Source organism: Chelonia mydas, chromosome 1 (assembly GCF_015237465.2).
Source record: "Chelonia mydas isolate rCheMyd1 chromosome 1, rCheMyd1.pri.v2, whole genome shotgun sequence".
Lineage (NCBI taxonomy): Eukaryota > Metazoa > Chordata > Testudines > Cheloniidae > Chelonia > Chelonia mydas.
The window spans coordinates 22,194,859-22,214,652 of record NC_057849.1 but is presented as its reverse complement, the minus strand read 5'-3'; the positions used below and the strand labels follow the sequence as shown (position 1 = coordinate 22,214,652).

The 19,794-nt window shown below is 41.0% G+C and overlaps 1 protein-coding gene across 1 annotated transcript in view; it reads left to right on the top strand.

Moving 5' to 3' along the window:
- Positions 1 to 19,794, top strand: part of DLG2 (discs large MAGUK scaffold protein 2) — a 1,449,547-nt gene that overhangs the window by 170,361 nt on the left and 1,259,392 nt on the right. The window contains exon 3 of the mRNA XM_043528333.1: positions 13,760 to 13,905. Coding sequence (XP_043384268.1) covers positions 13,760 to 13,905 — 146 coding nt within the window. The remainder of the gene's footprint in view (positions 1 to 13,759; positions 13,906 to 19,794) is intronic.

The following is a 19,794-nucleotide window of genomic DNA, read 5'->3' as shown; positions in this document are numbered from 1 at the left end:
GATGAGACAAGGTCAGGCAAGTCAGGGTTAGGCAAGACAGTTTAGACTAAATTAATGTCACTGGACCGGCTCATTCCAAGCTGTTTCCACCACCAGGCATCAGAAGTGGACTGCAAATGTAACCCACACACCTCCTGGGTGTGGTGTTCTGTCCCCTCTAGTAGCACCAAGACCACTTAGAGATTAATGGATCTGCTACAGCCTTAGCTAAGAGCTACATGGCTTTTAGCTCATGCAGTAGAGACTCATGCACTAAGCTCCAGAGGCCCCAGGTTCGATCCTGCCCGCTGATGACGGGGGTCTGTCGGCATTACAAGTGGGGGCTCGTCTGCGATTTCAACTGGATGCGCTTCCTCAGTTAGGGGAAGTATGTAACCCACACCCCTCCTGGGTGTGGTGCTCTGCCCCATCTAGTGGTACCGAGACCACCTAGAAAGAGATTAATGAGTTCCCCACTTGTAACACTGACAGATCCTGGTTGTTGGCAGGCAGGATGGGACCTCTGGAGCTAAATGCATGAGCCTCTACTGCATGAGCTAAACGCCGTATGGCCCTTAGCTAAGGCTGTAGCAGACTCATTGATCTCTAAGTAGCCTCAGTGCCACTAGAGGGGACAGAACACCACACCTAGGAGGTGTGTGAGTTACACATACATTGCAGCTGACTCTGAGGCCTGGTGGAGTCTCTGTCGGGTCACCTATGTCATGTCTCAATGTGGGTCATTGAAGATTGTCTCAAAGGCCCTGTCTCAAAGGATGGATTTCCAGGTGGTCAGAATGGGGTGATTCTGCTCTAGCAGAGGGGACACCGAGTCCAGGGCCTTTCCTCTTAGAAGGCTGATGACTAATCCCACCTTTGCCTGGTCTATCTGGTAGGCATTGGGCCTCAGCAGGAAATGGAGCCTGCACTGGTTCATGAAACCCTGCAACTTGCTTTGGTCATAGCACTCCTGTAAAGGTACCGTGGGTTTGGGTCCTGAAGGTGACATAGGCTGTGGGGTTGTGTGAGACATTCCCACTTGCAGTCCTGTGATCTGTTCTTGCAGGGTGTGGTTTTCCGCCCTAAGCTGGTCCATTGTGGCCTATAAGGCTTGGTTTTCTGCCCATAGGTGAGCAGTCTGCTGCTGGAGGCTCCGTGTCCCCTGGGTGATGTACCCTTTTCAGGTAGGACAAGCGTATGAGACTGAAGTGGTTGGAGCACACTGTAATGCCCGATGGCCAAAGTGGGTGAGGGAGCAGTCCAGAGCAATAGTCAAGGGTATGCAAGTGGTCAGGTGGTTGGAATGTCGTCCATATCAGAGACAGTCTGGAGCAATAGTCAGAGTTCTCACAGGGGTCAGCAGCAGAAAGATCCAATCCAAGGGGCCGGGAAGGGGTTAGGAAGGTGAAGTTGGGCGAGGTGCCAAGGCAGGGTCAGGCGAGGCAGAGGGACAGCAAGGCAGGGTCAGGTGGAGCAGCAAATGAAGGCAGTCTAGGCAGCATCCAGCCTACACTGGTATGTTGTTCAGACAGCTTTCTGTGCCTGTTGTGGCCTTTATGTAGTCCAGGTACCCAATGAGAGTGCTGTCTGTCCAGTCAGGGGCCTGGGGCATGGTTGCTGTAGGCCTTTAGCACTAAGGGTGTTGGTCAGGGCTGATGGTTTGGTGCAGCACCTAAGTCTGCTGCCTAAGGACCTGGTGGGTCTGGCTTCAATGCTGGGGGCCTGACAAGAAGTGAATAAAGTGAGCAAGCAATGCCACAGTGGGACAAGAGAAGGGCTCTTCTAGTTTGTGTCTCTGGGACTCCTGCTTGACCCAGCAATGTTCTCTTTTCTGCAGATACTGGGTTCCTGTGTGGGGAAAGGGGAAGATGACCAGGAGATGTTGCTGGGCAGGTGATGGTACCCAGAGGGGAGCTGGGTAGGGCACAGGGTAGAAAGTGATGCTCAATGTTTGGAGCTGGCCAGAAAGAAAGTGAAGGGGAAGGACATGGTGCTAGTACCCAAGTGGGGAGGAAGCTATGGAGGGGTTTGAGAGAAGGGTTGGTGTAGGGGAAGGGAATGCCTGTGTGGTAGGGGTGGGTAGTGGAGACTGTCCCTCCCATCAATTAGAATAAAGAGAAGGAGGCCCCTAGATTTTTTTCATTTTGCAGGTTCAATTTTTTCAGTTGAAACTCATGTATATAAAAAAGGTTTGGCCGGGATGGCCCTTTCCCTTAAGGGTTAAAACAGACAAGTGACTTTCATTTTTTTTAAATGGAGTGCTGCTAGCATGGGGGAGAGACTTTACATTGTGGGATTCCCCCCCCCCCCCACCCCCCCATTCCCATCTGCATTTACCTTGGAACACACAGTTAGCTGGATGCTGCAGGGCGGGTATGCGCTATAGATACCTTATAGTATGGGTGGGATGTTGAATACCTGGAACCTGCAGTATTTAATATCCTGCACATTCCAGTAGCATGAAGAGTGTACATTCTAAGCACTGCAGCACTTTTACCAACCCACTTCCCCCAGCCCACTTGTGCACAGCTACAATACAGAAAGCTGTAACAGTGACCCAGCTTTGTTTATAAAGCATTTAGAGATGATGCACTTTCTATTTCGTGCTTCAGTGTACACTGTTTTTCCTCCTGATGTGCTGTGGGAAATTGAGTTTACAGTTGGTTACCTTCTGGAATAAAAAAAGTAAATAATATAAAATCAGATTTCATTCAAGTAAAGCTTTCGCCATCACTTTTCTCTCAGCGATGAAAAGCGCTTGTGACTTTTGTAATCATGTTTGAACAGTATAATACAACTTTAACAATACCTTTTTACCCATTATACCTATTTAAAGAACATTTTATGGTGTGTATTTTGAAGAGACAAAATCATACAAGAAACAAATAAGATAATTGAGAAATATAAAGGCTAGCAGACACGATGACAAACTCCAACAAAAGAATTAATTAGCGACAGGAAAGTGCTGTACATAGCTTCTGACTGCATGAGACACTTTTGGAGAGCAGAAACATGCCACGACAATTACAAACTACTGTGCTAAGGACCTGATCCAAAGCCCACTGAAGTCAGGGAAGTCTTTCTATTGAATTGAATGGGTTTTGGATCCAGCTCTGAATAGTTTTCTAACCTGTATAGCGAATTAGGCAGAGCTCCATAGGTATACTTTACTCATTGTTCATATATGATTTTGACTGTCTCTGTCTGGCATACACAGAATAATATATATGTATATCTAAATTTATAGGAACGATGTATGATATCTCAGCATTGTCTAAGACTGTATTCTGAGTATGCATCAAAGGGCAGAATTAAGATTGCATATGCAACCTTAACTGTCATTTTCTGACCTTTAAGTGCTTAACAGCATTCACTTAACTTTCTGTTCACATAGCTTTTCTAATGGAAAAACGATGGCGAGATTAGAGGTATTCTCTGGCAGCTTTGTGCTGCCTCTGCAATGCAAAGGAGCTATAAAGCCAAGTTTACAGCTGCTTTGCATTGTTGGAGTGGTACAAAGCAGCCATAGTGTATAAGTGAACCTGATCCACTAAATAAATAAAGGGTGCATGCACACATGCACGCACGCACATTCTCACACTTCGTATGAGTAAAATCTCGTATCTACACATAGCTATTTGTGCACACACAGGTGGAATTCTGAGTGTGCAGCAAGGGCATTCATTTGTTACTTGGCTTTGCTACAACTTAAAGCTCACTTAAGGTTTTGCATTCAGAATCAAAATGAGCAGAATTGAATACTACATTTTCTAATTTCACCCATTATGTTTACTTTTAATCAGGATTCTGTGCATTTGTTGACCCTGTCTTTCTGCACCTTTTTTGTCAATTTCTGTAGAAAACATAAGGAACCACAGACAGTAACTATAATCAATTTTTAATAGCATATTGTCATATCAAGGATGTGTATATATAAATTACAAGAAGTAAGAGCTCAGGCAATGCAAATCAAGTTGTGGTACTACATTCAATATTGTAACCAGATGGTCTTAAATGATTACTCTGTTTCCCCAAAGTGTGGCTTCTGGGAATCCATCCTAACTCACCTCCAGCTTGGACTAACACAACCAGTGCCATAGTCCGCTCCAACAAGAAACAGCAAAGGGTCAAGCCAGTAGTAGATGTGGGAATCCTTAGGCAGGATTTCAAATGGAGCATTGGTTCAGGTACAAGAAGGTAGACAACAGCCCCATTCACTGAATAGAGATATTGAAATAGTATTGGGTTCTTTTATTAAGTGTCCTTACTCAATAAATATTACTAATTCTATTAAAGGCAGTGTGTTCAGCAGAAGGGTCAGTGGCCTGGGAATCAAGAGACCTTGGTTCTGCCACTGACTTGCTGGCATCTGCTAACTGGCTTATTGGAGCAGATGAATGTTCTGCTTGTCCTTTGCAGTGAAACCATGGCACTGGTTGTGTTACTCCAAGCTGGAGGTGAGTAAGGATGGATTCCCAGGGCTAGTGCTCAGTCAAACAGAGGAGGTGTAGTCTTTCAATGAGCAGATGACAGAAATGGCATTTCTGGCTACTGCTGCAGTGAGGACTCTGTGGAGTAGTGGTGAGCCCATTAGGATCGCAAGGCTGGGCAACATCTTGACACCTGCAACCTAATTAGAGGGTTAGATGATAGTGTCTGCTGATACCAAAGTTCAGTTTCAAACTTATACTCATAGACTTTAAGGCCAGAAGGGACTGTTCTGATCATCTAGTCTGATCTCCTGCACATGGCAGGCCACAGAACCTCGCCCGCCCAATGCTGTAATTGAGCTATAACCTCTGGCTGAGTTACTGAAGTCCTCAAATCATGATTTAATGACTTCAAGTTACAGAGAATCCACCAAATTTAATCTGAAAATGTTTGTCCTCCTTTGCTTTGTAATTTCTCTCTCCCTTTGCTACTGTATAAAGCTTTTACTATTACTTAATCCATTCTGGATACATTTTGCATGAAAGACACCATCTCCGAAGCTGTGTTGTGTGGAGTGTATTATCGAATCTCGTTTTGGAACCTTTTCATTGACAGTGCCTTTAAAGACGTCTCTTGGCAGGCTGGTACATTCACTGATCACTTCCCTGCTATTTCTACACTGCAATCCATTTCTGTTTTTTCTTCTTGAATGACATCTTACCCTCCTCCTTGCTCCAAGCTAATAACTCAGACCAGATGGCTGAGGTTGACCTCACACAATCTGCTCCCCAGGATATAAATGATGCCATTTAGACATATGTTCCCTTAGTAAAGAAAAGTACTTGCACCAAGAGCCTATAACTATTTATTTTGATTTATATAGTACTTCCTGTGCTCTGGGTGCCCTTATAACATGTTAAAATACACCCTATCGCATACAATCCCTCGCTATAGTCAAATTGACTGCCCAGAATTACCTGGCAAGAAAAGAGGTCATGTTGGAAGGCCTCCCCTAGTTATCTCCTTAGCCCCCGATCCACCTCATCCCTGGAAAACAGATGGGCTGCACAACATTAACAAGTCAGGGCTCTTGAAGACCAATGTGGGATGCAAATTCCAGAGCCACTGGGCCCTCCACAAGAACACCCTGCCAGCTGTTCCTTCCCTTTTATTTCAAGGGATATCTGGCTCTAGTTCCTCTGTTTGGAACTGTGGCAGAGTGGCACAGGGACAGGGTGGTCTCTTGGGTAATTAGGTCTCAAACCATTTAGGACTTTAGTGTTAAAAACCGACATATCAAGCTTTACTTGGAAATCAACAGGCAGACTGAGCAGATCCTGGTGCCCTGGTGTCCTTTCCAAATGGACTCAAGACATGGCCCCATGTAGAATGTATTACAATAATCCGGTCGTGAGAAGACAGAATGGTAGTAAGTTCACATCAGACAGAAAAGCTCACTCATTTTGCCAGGCAAAGATGGAGAAAACAGTTCTTGGTCATTTGTAGTCTGGGTGTATATGCTTTCTGTGAGCCTGATCCAAAGCCCACTGAAGTCAGTGGGAAGTCTGTCTATAGTGATGACAGGTACAGTAAGTCACAAGGGAGGAAGTGTTTGCTGAAACACACAGTGTAACCAAATCAAGTGATATACAAGGTTATCCTTTCAAGCTTAATTGTTCTTGTTATATTAAATACAGACAGTATCAGGTAGACTGCACTCTAAAGAACATGCTGATGCCAGTTGTCTCCCTGCTCCCTGTCACGCCCCCTGCTTGCTTTGTAAATACAAGACAGATAAAATAAATATTTGTAATGTATCTCTCTCCTCCTGTCTATGTGACACATCCTCCTGATTCTGATCCCAGTGTCACATCCTCCTGATTCTGATCCCAGTGTCACTGTTGTAAATCAGACATAATATAACTGAAGTGACCGGAGTTACACTGGTGTAAATAGAGGGAGAATTGGGCCTCACGAACAGTGATCCTTTTGGTTTGGCTAACATAAGTAGGGCTGTATTGCGTGTTAATATTTTGGGTTAAGAGGAATTGCTTTGTGGTGTGATAACCTGAAGAAGGAATGTAAAAAAGCTTTCTGATCATTACGTATCCGTACCAATGACCTAAATAAACACTTAAAAACATTTCAGAACCACATTGTGTGAACGTCAGTTGACATAAGTTGCCATGGTACAGCATGCTATGCGACAGCAGAGAGACTTAAATTAGAACATTGTTTGGGGGCTGAATACAGGGAAACTTTTCTCATTTGCTGTTGGCAATTTTTTTTCCAGGAAACACTGGGAAAGTAAAAATATTTGTAAAATGGGCAGCCTCCTCTTAATGACTTTTCCTCTGCAGAAACAAAAAAACCCAAAACCCAAAACCAAAAAACAAAAAGAAAGGAGAGAGAAAAGCACAGTGCGAGACTTCTGCTTGAAAATCATCTAGAACAGCCAAAACCAATGGGTATGTACTTGGCACGGCTCAGCTGCCGCTACCCAGGTTACCCTGCTATTTATACTCATGCCAGCTCACTGAGAGCTAGTGTGTGTTTGTGTACATGAGTGGGAAAATCACACCCCTAGCTCATAGTATAGATGTAGTCTCAGGGCTACAGGCTGGGTAGGGTGTCCCCTCTTCCTCCTGTTAATCACACTGGTTATAGTGCCTTTGCTTCACTTAACCAGAAAAAACACTAACTGGTTAATTGAGGACCTGACTTTGTCTGGTGCAAAGGTGGAGAGATACAGATGTAAGCACAAGGCAAAAAGTGATGACCAGAGTACAGAGCACAAGAGAATCTGATCTTGCCTTTGATGCCCTGTTGCATGGTCACCATGCTACTTCTACATCATAGCAGTAGTAAGCCTTAAGAAAAGAATATGTAACTAATTGCCTCATTAACGTGATGAAGAATGTGGTTAAACTTATTGCCAGGTGACCAGGATGAGGGAGATCTAACCTAGTGGTTGGAGCAGGCATTGGGCCTAGTGGTAGGAGCAGGTGTTGGGAACTGAGTGTTGGGGCTAGGGCCAGAGCTGGCGGCAGGAGTCAGAAGCCAGAGCCAGGAGTCAAGTCAGAGGTCAGAAACAGGGTAACAGAGCCAAGAGTAAAAGCCAGAGACTTGAGCCGACGCTCGGAGCCAGAATCACCTGGAGTAAGCAGGAAACAACAAGGTGGGTTTTCAGGCAGGGATAGGGCTGTCCTGCAGGAACAAGGCAACACAGGAGTAGTCACTGTGGTGGGCGTGAGCACCGAGCAACCAGCAAGCTGCTGGTGCTGCTGGTTTATGAGCTGGCCTGCTAGCCCAATCAGGTGCCGCAGCCAGTCAGGCAGCCCGTTTGCAGGGCAGCTATGCTTATTAGGTTGCCTGGAGACTAGCTCTGATTCCTGATGCTTATGTCCTCTCAGGCATGTTCACAAGCAGACTCTTTCACACAGTGCATTTCAGTAAGGGAGTGGGTGTGTAATGGCCTTGAGCCTTATTCCGGTTCCCTGCAGGATACTGTGCCTACCACTTAAATCTACTTACTCTCTACATTACACATGCTCATGCACAAGGATGAACAGTATTCCAGCCTTGGGGTAATTAACCAGTAGGAAAAAGAGAAAAAGGAAAAAAAAATTGCTCTGTGCTCCTCTGATTCTTTTCATACATTATAGGGCCAGAAGGCACCACAATGATAATCTAATCAGACGTGTTGCATGACATAGGCCATAAGACTTCCTTGAACTAAGTCCTGTTTGAAATAGAGCATACCTTTTAGAAAAAATATGATTTAAAAATTGCCAGTGATGGTGCATCCACCACAACACTTAGTAAATTGTTCCAATGGTTAATTACTCCCACTGTTAAAAAATTGTGCCCTATTTCTAGTCTAAATTTGGCTAGATTCTGCTTCCAGACATTAGATCTTGTTTTACCTTTGTCTGCCAGACTGAGGAGCCTTCTGTTATAAAATTTCAGTTCTGTTTGTGATCCAGTTACCCCTTAACCTTCTGTTTGTAAACTAAATAGATTGAAAGAAGAAAAGGAGTACTTGTAGCACCTTAGGGACTAACAAATTTATTTGAGCATAAGCTTTCGTGAGCTACAGCTCACTTCATCGGATGCATTCAGTGGAAAATACAGTGTGGAGATTTATATACATAGAGAACATGAAACAATGGGTGTTACCATACACACTGTAACCAGAAAGAAAAGGAATACTTGTGGCACCTTAGAGACTAACAAATTTATTTGAGCATAAGTTTTCGTGAGCTACAGCTCACTTCATCGGATGCAATTCCATATGATTTTGCTACTTTCCATAATGCTTCCACCCAATCAGAATCCGATACCTTTTGAAGTCGAAAATGGCAAACACCTTTAATCCTCATTTTCACTTTTCCCATCAACTGTTGAGTGTGAATATCTGTTCAATGCAACTTCAGCCTGGTCTAACGTTACACTGTTTGTCACCTACTGCTTGACTACTTACTGCCTTTTCTGCATTATTATTGACAATTCTACCATTTCCAACCAGTATCTTTTTTAGGATTCTTTTTGTTCCTAATATATTTTAAAAACTTCCTACTGTCCTTAACTCTGCTGACCATTGATTTCTCAACATCCTTTCTTATGTCCTTTTGCTTCTCTTATCAATTTTATACAATTCCTAGCTTCAACATTGCCTTTTTTCCATTTGTGTTCATATGGAGGTGAAGTGAAAGCAGGAGAAGTGAAAGCAGATTATATATATATATAATCACTTCTCCTCTATAGCAGGTTGTTTTTTTAATCAGCATATAATCTTCTTTCTTGATTGTGGGATTGTGAATTTGGGGGTATTTAGTAACATATTCTTAAATAGTTCCCAATGTTCTGCTGTTTATGCTCATCCCGCTCTGTCTACTACCTACCTTCTCTCCCTACTCCATAGCTGAAAATCTTGCTGGATTTCTCTGTATAAAATTGGCCTGGGCAAATCTGAGTTGTGACCATGAGTGAACAATTTAATTTTGCTCCTTTGAGCACTCAGTTTAATTGTGTTTGCATTATGATTGCTTTGAAAATACTTGATTTATTTAGTTTGTTGTACTCCAGAGTAGAGCTAGTTGGAAATGATCATTGTGTTGCAAAATGTCCATTAGTTGAAAGTGAAACATTTCACAGAAGTGAGTACATTTTGTCAAAAGTTTATTTGAAAAGAAAAATTGAAATTGTTTTGATTTTTCAAAACAGAAGGTTTCAATTTTCCATTTCAAAATGACATTTTATTTCAAAATTTAAAATTTAATATTATATAATATAAAAAGGTGAAATCAGAACAAAAGTTTATATTTGATGAGAAATGGAAAAATTTGATTGATATGAACTGAATTGTTCTGGGGATTTTCAGTTGGATGGAAAATTTTAAATCTTTTTTTTTTCATTATATTTCTGAATGGAAAAACATTTTGAAATCATGGAAATCCCCACTACTCAAAAAAGCAGTTCCCAGCCAGCCCTAATCACCAGGAGTTGACTAACAGGTTTGAACTCCTGGGTCCTGATCTTCTGCTGTAGCTGATAAGAATATTGCACAGGAGAGGTGTGTAGAAAAATGGCTTTATGCAACATAGTTTGGCTGTGTGATTGTCTGATCCCCATGGGGAAGTGCTTGAACTTGAACTTGTTATCTCTATATGATACTAGCTGCGTAAGAGCTGCAAAAGTGAGCTTTTCTACATTGTAGCCTGTTGCTTCTTCTGAACTTGGGATTCATTCCCATGTGGGGTTTATAATGTTAAATTAAAGGGTTAAGTTAAATGTAAATCTTAAATTTTAACCCAGGTTATTTTGATGGATTTTATTTTTATTATACTAGTTAGAGGTGTACACTTATTGAGTTTTCTATTACATCTCCCAGGGCAAGATTGTTCTTTAGAGAATCTCTCTAGAATGTTTTCCAGACAAGTTTTATATGTCTCGAATGTTAGGGCTTTTGCAGCTTCCACTGGAAGATTAGTCTGCTGTTTCATGGATCACGCAGTTAAGATTTTGTCCTCCCAGTATTCATCCTACTAGTTTTATCTCATTAGTCTTAGTTGTTGTAGCCACCCTCTCACCGTGATTATAACATCAAATATTTGTTGGTAGTTCACTGCTAACGTATGTTGTTCGGAGAGCATTGGACTGGGTGTTAAGAATTCAGTGTTCTGTTCCTGACTCTGCCATGGATTTGTGTTGTGAACTTTATGTCAGACTTTGACTTCCAATGGGAGTGTTAAGGTATTTCTAAGAAAACGTCCCAATAATTTTTTAACATTACAAAACAATATTTTTCTCCTTACCTCATTCTCTGCAATGACTAAAACCTTTTGGCTGCAATTTTCCAAAAAATTCAGCCTGAGGCAGATACCTGGCCTGGAAAATTTCAGCCCAAATGGTTAAAGTTTGGCAAAGTTATAAGCAACTGAAAACAGGATCTTACAGTGGGAAGTGTTGGGCAATCATAATAATAGGCAGTACTATGAGCCCCACGTTTAATAAGGGCCCAAATCTGCTCTCCCTTACACTAGTGTAAAACAGGACTAAGTCAGTGGAGTTACACTAGCACAGGGATTCACAACTGTGGGGGTTGTGAGGTATTAGCCTGCACCCCCAAGCCCCGCTTCGCCTCTAGCATTTATGATAGTGTTAAATATAAAAAAGTACTTTTAATTTATAAGGGGGGGGTCGCACTCAGAGGCTTACTGTGTGAAATTGGTCACCAATACAAAAGTTTGAGAACCACTGATTTCTAGCACAACCCAGTGTAACTTAGAGGATAATTGGGCCCCTTGTGGATCTTCTTATAAGTTGTTTGGGAGAGAGTTTGTGAACTATTAGAGAGACCATCATTGAGGTAGAAGCTGACTTGTTAGACTAGATTTATGACTGCACCATTTAATACATGGCTTAGTATTATATGTATGTCCATATACATTTGTAAAGTTATACAGATGCATTTTTTCAGGCATTTTTGGGCCACTCATACAACATTAAGTAATTAGGCTGCATACAGAAAATTTAAAGTCCCCAGTGCTCTCTTCACAGCTACTTAATATTAGAAAGTATAAGATTCCTTGTGGTTGCACATTGTATTGTGTTAAACTTAACAAACTATTCAGGCGAGGCTAAGAGAACAGCAAATGCAAATGAGATAATTGAATATAGAAAGTCAGCCCTATCTTAACAAATAAATGACTATATTTAATTGGGCTGAGATAAATAAAATCCTGCAGGATCAAACATTCTTGAAACAAGCCCAAGCTTCTTCCTTGAGAAAGTGTTTGGGATTGGGAAATAGAGTACATCTTGCACTAGTGCCAAAATTAGAGTGATTTTGTGTGCGCGCCAAGATGGCCAATATTAATACAGGCATTTTTGAGTAAAATTTGATCTTAGTATTTCTTAGCTTTTGGTAAATACCTGATGCAGATTTCACTTGAATAAGATTTTAGTAATTTGACTCGATTTATCTTCCTATAAGTCACATCCAGAAAAAAGACTAGATTTGTGATTACATGAAATGGCAGCTGCCATGCTGCAGCATCTATTTTAAATATGGCCTCCTCACCCATCTCAACCCCAGTACTGTGTCCTAGCTTGATCCCAACACTGCTGTCAGTCCAGTTGCTTCCACTGCAACTCATTCCCATCCTCAGCACTGTTCAATGGAGATCATTCAACAGTTTCAAAACACATTACTAGAATTGTCACATCAAGAGTATTTCACGTGACACATATTTTAGATCCTATTTTGTGCACACCTTGACTGCAAGTTACTGCCCGGATCTATAGGGATGGCACTTTCAGCTTGTGGTATCGTGATGCGACAGACTGGATTGAATCCTCTATGCTTCATCATGAGGTTTTGTAATCACAAGAGTGTGCTGAAATTCAGTTTACGCCAGTATAAGAGCTCTTCTCTCATCTACACACCAGTCATTTTTCTAGAGAGAGAAACCTAGAGTCTTCGTAGAGCAGATAAAGACCTTTTAAAAAGAACATCTCTCTCTCTCTAATATGCACATATTGTGTGTATTATTTTTTAATAAACACAGAAAATCAGGTGGTCTCTAGTATCAAATTGCAAATAATGTCTTCCTCTTCCCTTGCTGACTGACTCTTGTCAAACCAGATAATACTCTTACAACTACAACTGTGGCAGCTGTATGCAACAACCACAGGTCAATTTCTCCAGCTTATTTCTGCAGGGCATTTACCTAGAGTTCACTACATATTTCTTTAATGTGTTTTTTTTTCTTGCAGGTGCCATATAAATTGGCTTGGTATGGAATCTTATATACTGTACACTTGTAACTTTGCTATGCAAATTCTAACAGTGGTTACAAAAAATTGCATTCCTGCTGTAGCTAATGTGTTATAGTTTTTAATTTTAATGGTGAAAAGTGACCTTAAGCACTATATAACTATACATTCCTACAGATCTTTCCATTTTTATACCATTTAGTAAGTTTCTTCTAAAGTTTCTAATTGTGAAATATCTCTGCCAAATTAGTGCTCATATAACTTTCTATAGATTACAGTTTATCATTTTAAAAGGACAATTTCTTATACCCGGAGACCTTTTTCATCATCTTATACTAGTACTAAGCTATTTTGTGATGGTGAAGACAGTAAAAATTAGATGAAGATTAGTCCAATTTGCTGGTATTTTAATTGGCATAGATTTGAATCCGTAATGTTTTCCATTAATAATTAAATACAGAGGCAGTTTTGGCAGGTGGGAACTGAGCTGTCCAGAGCTGTAGCTGTCAGCAGCTCCTGGTCCTGGCTTGAGCTGCTGCTTCTGTTGGAATAGTGAGATGTACTTCTGAAGGGGTTTACCTAGCGTAACTGGAGGCAGTTCCTGCCTGGCCTAACTAGGATGGCTTCTGTGCCCACTTCAAAAGAGTTCCCATTGAAGTGGCAGCTAAGACTAGGAGCTACTCCACCACCTGGAGAGCTGTCAGGGGTAAGCTGCTTTTTAGATGGCTAACATCTGTTTGGTTTCAAGTTTGTTTTCCAAGATAATTTGAACTGTTCTTATCTCATACCATATCTTGGTTTATATATGTTGTTCATTTATTATTGCAGTATGTTCATTCTCAATCGTCTCTCAATAGTTGTTGTTCATATATTTCCTTGAAATGATCAATAAAAATTCAGAAAACTAATTGGCATGTTGGCTTCTGCTAGAAATGTAATATTATGTGTTTACCATTATAATGTAGCTTCTAAAGTACATAAATATTTACTGGTTACAGAAAAATACCAAGGACTGCTAAATCCAGCATATCAAATGAAATCTTTTTTATTTGTTTCTCGTTACTAACAGATATTCAAGAGTTTTATGAAGTGACATTGCTAAACTCCCAAAAAAGCTGTGAGCAAAAAACAGAAGAAGCAAATCAAGTTGCAGAGAAATGGGAGAAGACGAAATCTTCTGCCACAGGCCATGCAAGTCTGCAGAAAAACCAAGAGGTACCATAATAGATGAATAGTTACAAGTATATATAATGAAATTGACGGCTCAGGTGTTGGAAAATGTGATGTGGTGGCCTTCTAATTCAGGAAGGGTGGTTTGTGGTTGAGATACTACTATACTGAGATTCAGGAGATCTGTCTTCAATTCCTGACTCTGACACAGACATTCTCTGTGACCTTGCACAAGTCACTTAATCTCAGTGTGCTTCAGCTCCCCTGTGAAACGGGGAGTGCAGTGCTTCCTTTTCTCGACCCTTTGTCTGTCTTGTCTGATATTTTGTGTTAGATTTTATCAAGTGGGTGGTCCTCAAGGAGAATAAGGGACCTAATTCTACTAATAAAGGGTGAACCTTTTTAGCTCATGTGCTAGTGGCCTGTGTTGTTTGAATATGAAATACCACCGTTCCAGTCTTAACTCTGTAAGAGTATGTAAGAATTGTCTAAAAGTTGCTATCAAAACTTTTATACGTGTGTGCCTAAAATTAGACCTGATCTTTTTGAGGTGTTTGCCACCCACAACTCCCACTGAACTCAAGCTCAGCCCTGGGAATATCAAGCACCATAGATGACAAAATCTAGGCACCAAGGTCTGCAGCTGGTGGAAGGATTTGAATCTGTTCTTTACTATGCCTGGTTCAATTCTATCCCTGGTCAATAGTGACCAAAGACTGCTAGGCAGCCTACGTGAACTAAACTGATAGATTTTCCTGGTGGACTCTACCACAAAAACTAGTGAATTATTTTCACCTCAGCAGAGAGGCCAAGGATTCAGTAGACATGGAGTCCAAACTGCTCTGTCTTATCTCCAGGCCAAGATCAAGGCACACGAACAAAGGACACTGGGTAGACATTTGCATTGTCACAGTATAAACTGTGAAAAAAGAGAAGATTTTAGTTTTCAACGCTGTCAATCCAGCACCTTCCATGAGCTGCAAATTCACTTTAAGAACAAATCTGAAATAAAATAAAAACTCAGAAACATATCACAGTTCCACATGGCATTTCTTATTGGATTGTTCCAAAAACTAGGTTGGAACTATAGATGGCTAACAGGATCTCTAAAGGAATAAAAAATTTGATGGTAGAAATTAATAAGGAAAGAAGCATTCAGAATTAATGAAAGACACATTCAGATTTTGAGCAAAACCACAGCAATTTATATTCCACAAACCAGAAAGAGACAGTGTAGGCAGCCTATTTACAGGCAACCCTTTCAACTGCTACAGTCTTCTTACCTTTATCAGAGACAACCTGATCCATCCAGGAAGAAACAATGGTTTTGGAGACAGCATTCTTCTTCTTCCATGAATTTTCCTTCTGCTACTTCATCTCTTCATCAACCTGTCAAGAATATTGAACCATTCTTAGTGGATTCATGCTTTGTGCCTATCCCATTTGGCCAGTGTTTAAAAATTTTCCAACATGCCTGGGGAAACATATCTGTGGACAGACGGATTTTAGACATAATTCATTCAAGTTATATCATACAATTTCAGGTGATCATAGAATCATAGGACATTAGGGTTGGAAGGGACCTCAGGAGGTCATCTAGTCCAATCCCCTGCTCAAAGCAGGACCAACACCAACTAAATCATCCCAGCCAGGGCTTTGACAAGCAGGGCCTTAAAAACCTCTAAGGATGGAGATTCCACCACTCCCTAGGTAACCCTTTCCAGTGCTTCATCACCCTCCTAGTGAAATAGTGTTTCCTAATATCCAACCTAGACCTCCCCCACTGCAACTTGAGACCATTGCTTCTTGTTCTGTCATCTGCCATCACTGAGAACAGTCTAGCTCCATCCTCTTTGGAACCCCCCTTTAGGTAGTTGGAGGCTGCTATCAAATCCTCCCTCACTGTTCTCTTCTGCAGACTAAACAATCCCAGTTCCCTCAGCCTCTCCTCATAAGTCATGTGTTCCAGCCCCCTAATCATTTTCGTTGCCCTCCGCTGGACTCTCTCCAGTTTGTCCACATCCCTTCTGTAGTGTGGGGGATCAAAACTGGACGCAATACTCTAGGTGTGGCCTCACCAGTACCAAATAGAGGGGAATAATCACTTCCCTCGATCTGCTGGCAATGTTCCTATAAACAGCCCAATATGCCATTGGCCTTCTTGGCAACAAGGGCACACTGCTGACTCATATCCAGCTTCTCGTCCACTGTAATTCCCAGGTACTTTTCTGCAGAACTGCCGCTTAGCCAGTCAGTCCGCAGCCTGGAGCGGTGCATGGGATTCTTCCTTCCTAAGTGCAGGACTCTGCACTTGTCCTTGTTGAATCTCATCAGATTTCTTTTGGCCCAATCCTCTAATTTGTCTAGGTCCCTCTGTATCCTATCCCTACCCTCCAGCGTATCTACCGCTCGTCCCAGTTTAGTGTCATCTGCAAACTTGCTGAGGGTGCATTTCATGCCATCCTCCAGATCATTAATGAAGATATTGAACAAAACCGGCCCCAGGACTGACCCTTGGGGCACTCCGCTTGATACCGTCTGCCAACTCGACATGGAGCCATTGATCACTACCCATTGAGCCTGACGATCTAGCCAGCTTTCTATCCACCTTCTAGTCCCTGTATATTTGATTTGATTTGACAAGTTTGATTGTCCCTGTAGCACAGCATGAAAAGACTATGCGTGCATAGGGTACATCATGGAGCAGATTCTTGCAGCATATTGAATTGGAACCACTCACAATGAATGTGGAAAGTTGATCATCATAAATTGATCTCACACATACAAAATCCACATTCAGCTCAGCAATGAACTAACATCTGCTCTGAAGTTGTCCCCATAGAGTCTTGCTCTTAAAGTTAATTTAATTCCTGTTGCTGCATGCATTTCTGATGTTTAAAAAATCATTTTGCAAAGGAATCCAATTACAATATATGAAATGCATACTCCTATTTCCCACTTGTTTCAGGAATGCTTGCCATCCTTGCACTCAGCTATTACAAACGTTGAACTTACTTCTTTGTCCTTAGTCTAAGTGCCTACTTGTTAAAGTTTACCATACTAAAACCCCTATTTAAGAATTCTTCTGCCTAGAATATTTATCAAACCATTAATTTATTTTGTGTCAGTAGCTTGTCTGAAAAACACAGAACCATCTATATATGTTTATGAAATTTCAGTAGGTTTTCTTATTTCATTTTTGTAACTCTCTAGAAACAACTTTCATTCCTATGGCTGGAGCTACTGGGAACTAAATCCGGTTCTATTTCAGCAATTACACTTAATCTGTTAGAGCAGGGGTCTCAAACTCAATTTACCTTAGGGCCAGTGCCAGTCCTCAAATCCTCCCTGTGGGCCAATAATGTCACTGAAGATGGTGTTCAGAAAAGAAAACTTTTATATTGTATTTTTTATTTCAAATTTGTTAGAAATAATAAAACTGGCATACAACTTCATACAATTCTTCACCTTCCAGAGAGTTTTTAGTGTTTGCCAGACACCTGGCAATGCTTCAGTTCTGTCAGTTTGTTGATGGTTGGCCTTAGTGACTGAGCAGTCAAAACCTTCAGGACTGCAGCAAGGTGTGCATCAGATAGTTGTGGTCAGTATTTTGACTTGTTTATATTCATTGTGGAAAAAAGTGACGCTGCCTCCATGGCTGCCTCTGCCTGGCAACTAATGATGGTATCTGTCTCTCTCAGCCAATGGGAGCTGTGGGGGGCGGCGCCTGCAGCAGACATTCAGGCAGCATGGCTGCATGTGTCTCCCCTCCGTGGGCCACAGTGGGGAGGATCTCGGGCCGCAGATGGCCCATGGGCTGGGACTTTGAGACCCCTGTGTTAGAGTCATTAGATTAGACTATTCATAATATTTCATTAGGTTCAAAACATGCAGTTTTGTATGTCTTTTCTTTACTAAATTTAACTCATGCAGCATATATTTGTCTGATCAAACACAGCGCAGATCTGTGTATAGATTTGTCAGCACCACCAGTTGACTTGTAATACAATTTAACACAATGATCACCTGCAGAAGGAAGCAATTGGGGAGGGGAGGGGCTATACAGAATATTCAGTATTTTAGTTCTGTTTAACTCTTTTGAACTTGGGTTTTGTAGTTTCCATCATTTAATGTCCATTTATGTGTGATCATTCTGAATCCTGGCTTCACAAGATTATGTGTTGTAGTATACTCTATGTAATAATATACAGATGTGCTTTATTCAGAGAGACGATTTTATATGCCTGCATCTGTCTTCTCACATTGCTTGGCTAAGGTTCAGAAATTGGTATCTGCAAGCTTATTTTTTATTAAATCCTGATGTATTAGTTGGAAACAAATATCTTAACCATACTCTACATTTGAGTCTCTCTGTTTTTGGTATTTGTTCTATAGCTTGCCAATAACCTGGGTCCCAGAACTTTTGTAAGTGTCATTTTAGTGCTGTTTTGAATATGTTTTAACGTAATCGGATAAGTGCCATACTGAGGACTGGATTGCTGCATATCACAATGTTCTGGCCTTCCTAATTCCAATTTCCTAGGGAAAAAGGATGGTCTTTTCATGGAGGCCTAATGTTGAGAGTCAGGAGCCCTAAGCTTTATTTCTACCTCAGACATGTATTCTGTGTGTCCTTGGGCAAATCGCTTAGGGATACATTTTTCAGCTCCTATCATCAATTTGGGCATGTGCTAATTTACACATATACTTTTTCTCATCCTTTGCCATTATAGACACCAGTATACGCATTTGAACAATCCTAACACCTGTTTGTGTGATCCGACACATCGAGTCTGATTCTCTCCTTATATCAGTGAAATTTCATTGACTTCACTGGAGTTATTCCAGATTTATATAGGTGTAACTGAGAGCAGAATTTGGCTCTGTAACAAAGAAACGAGCAACATCTCTAGCTCAGATCACATGTACCAGAGCATGTTTGTTTCACATTTATATAATATGCCTATATAAAAAAACTCTAGGCAGTCTTCTTATTTGCGATTTTTTATTACATCTGCAAGGGATTATGAGCTGGCCAAAACAGCTACCTAGGACCAGAAACAACAGTTTTCCCCAATGAAAAATGTGTTTGCATATTAACCACAAGCATACAGAATTAGCCATACTTTTAATTAAGCAGTGGGTCCCCATTGTGACAGGCTCTGTGGTCAGACTATTGAATGAGTTTTATTTCAGATATAGGACATCATCAAGGTCAATAAAATGAGGTAGTAGAAGCAGCAATAGTACTGAAGATACCACTATGAAAGCATCATTTAAAAAGGATCTAATCATTTTAACGTATTAAATTACATTTCTTTTTCAGAATAATGCATTTAAACAAGGGCTGTTGGCATTGCAAAATAATTTGATGGAAAAAAATCATATACTTAAAATATGTGAATATCCCAGCAGGCTTCTAGCATGAGTTGGTGTTTGCTTCAAAATACATGTGATTTATTCATAGGTTCTAATAACATTCTGGGAATTTATATTTTATCCACTTGCAAAAACAATCATACTCTGTATTAAAAATTATTTCTCTGCTCTCTGAGACTGAATATCCATTTTACAGAACTTTTACAGTGTTGGGTCTGGTCTTCCTCAGGTTTTATTTTAAAAATATTTCAGAGCAATTTGTCTCACTTAAATAGCTATGACTCTGATCATTTACAAATCTGAGCAGCTAGGCAAGAGAATTCATTGCCCTCCAAATTCAAAGGACGCAGCGCTCCACAGAGAGGTTTGAGGAGCCCATACATATATCTTTAAACTACCAACGTTTCTCTATTAAAATGCTTCCTAAATAGTTCCCAGGAATAGAAAAGAAATCACCTGTAAGCTCTGAAACATACAAAGATCATCAAGGGAGCGATCTCTCAGATAGGTTCATATATCTCTGCTCAAGAAGACAAATGTATAGATAGGAGAAAT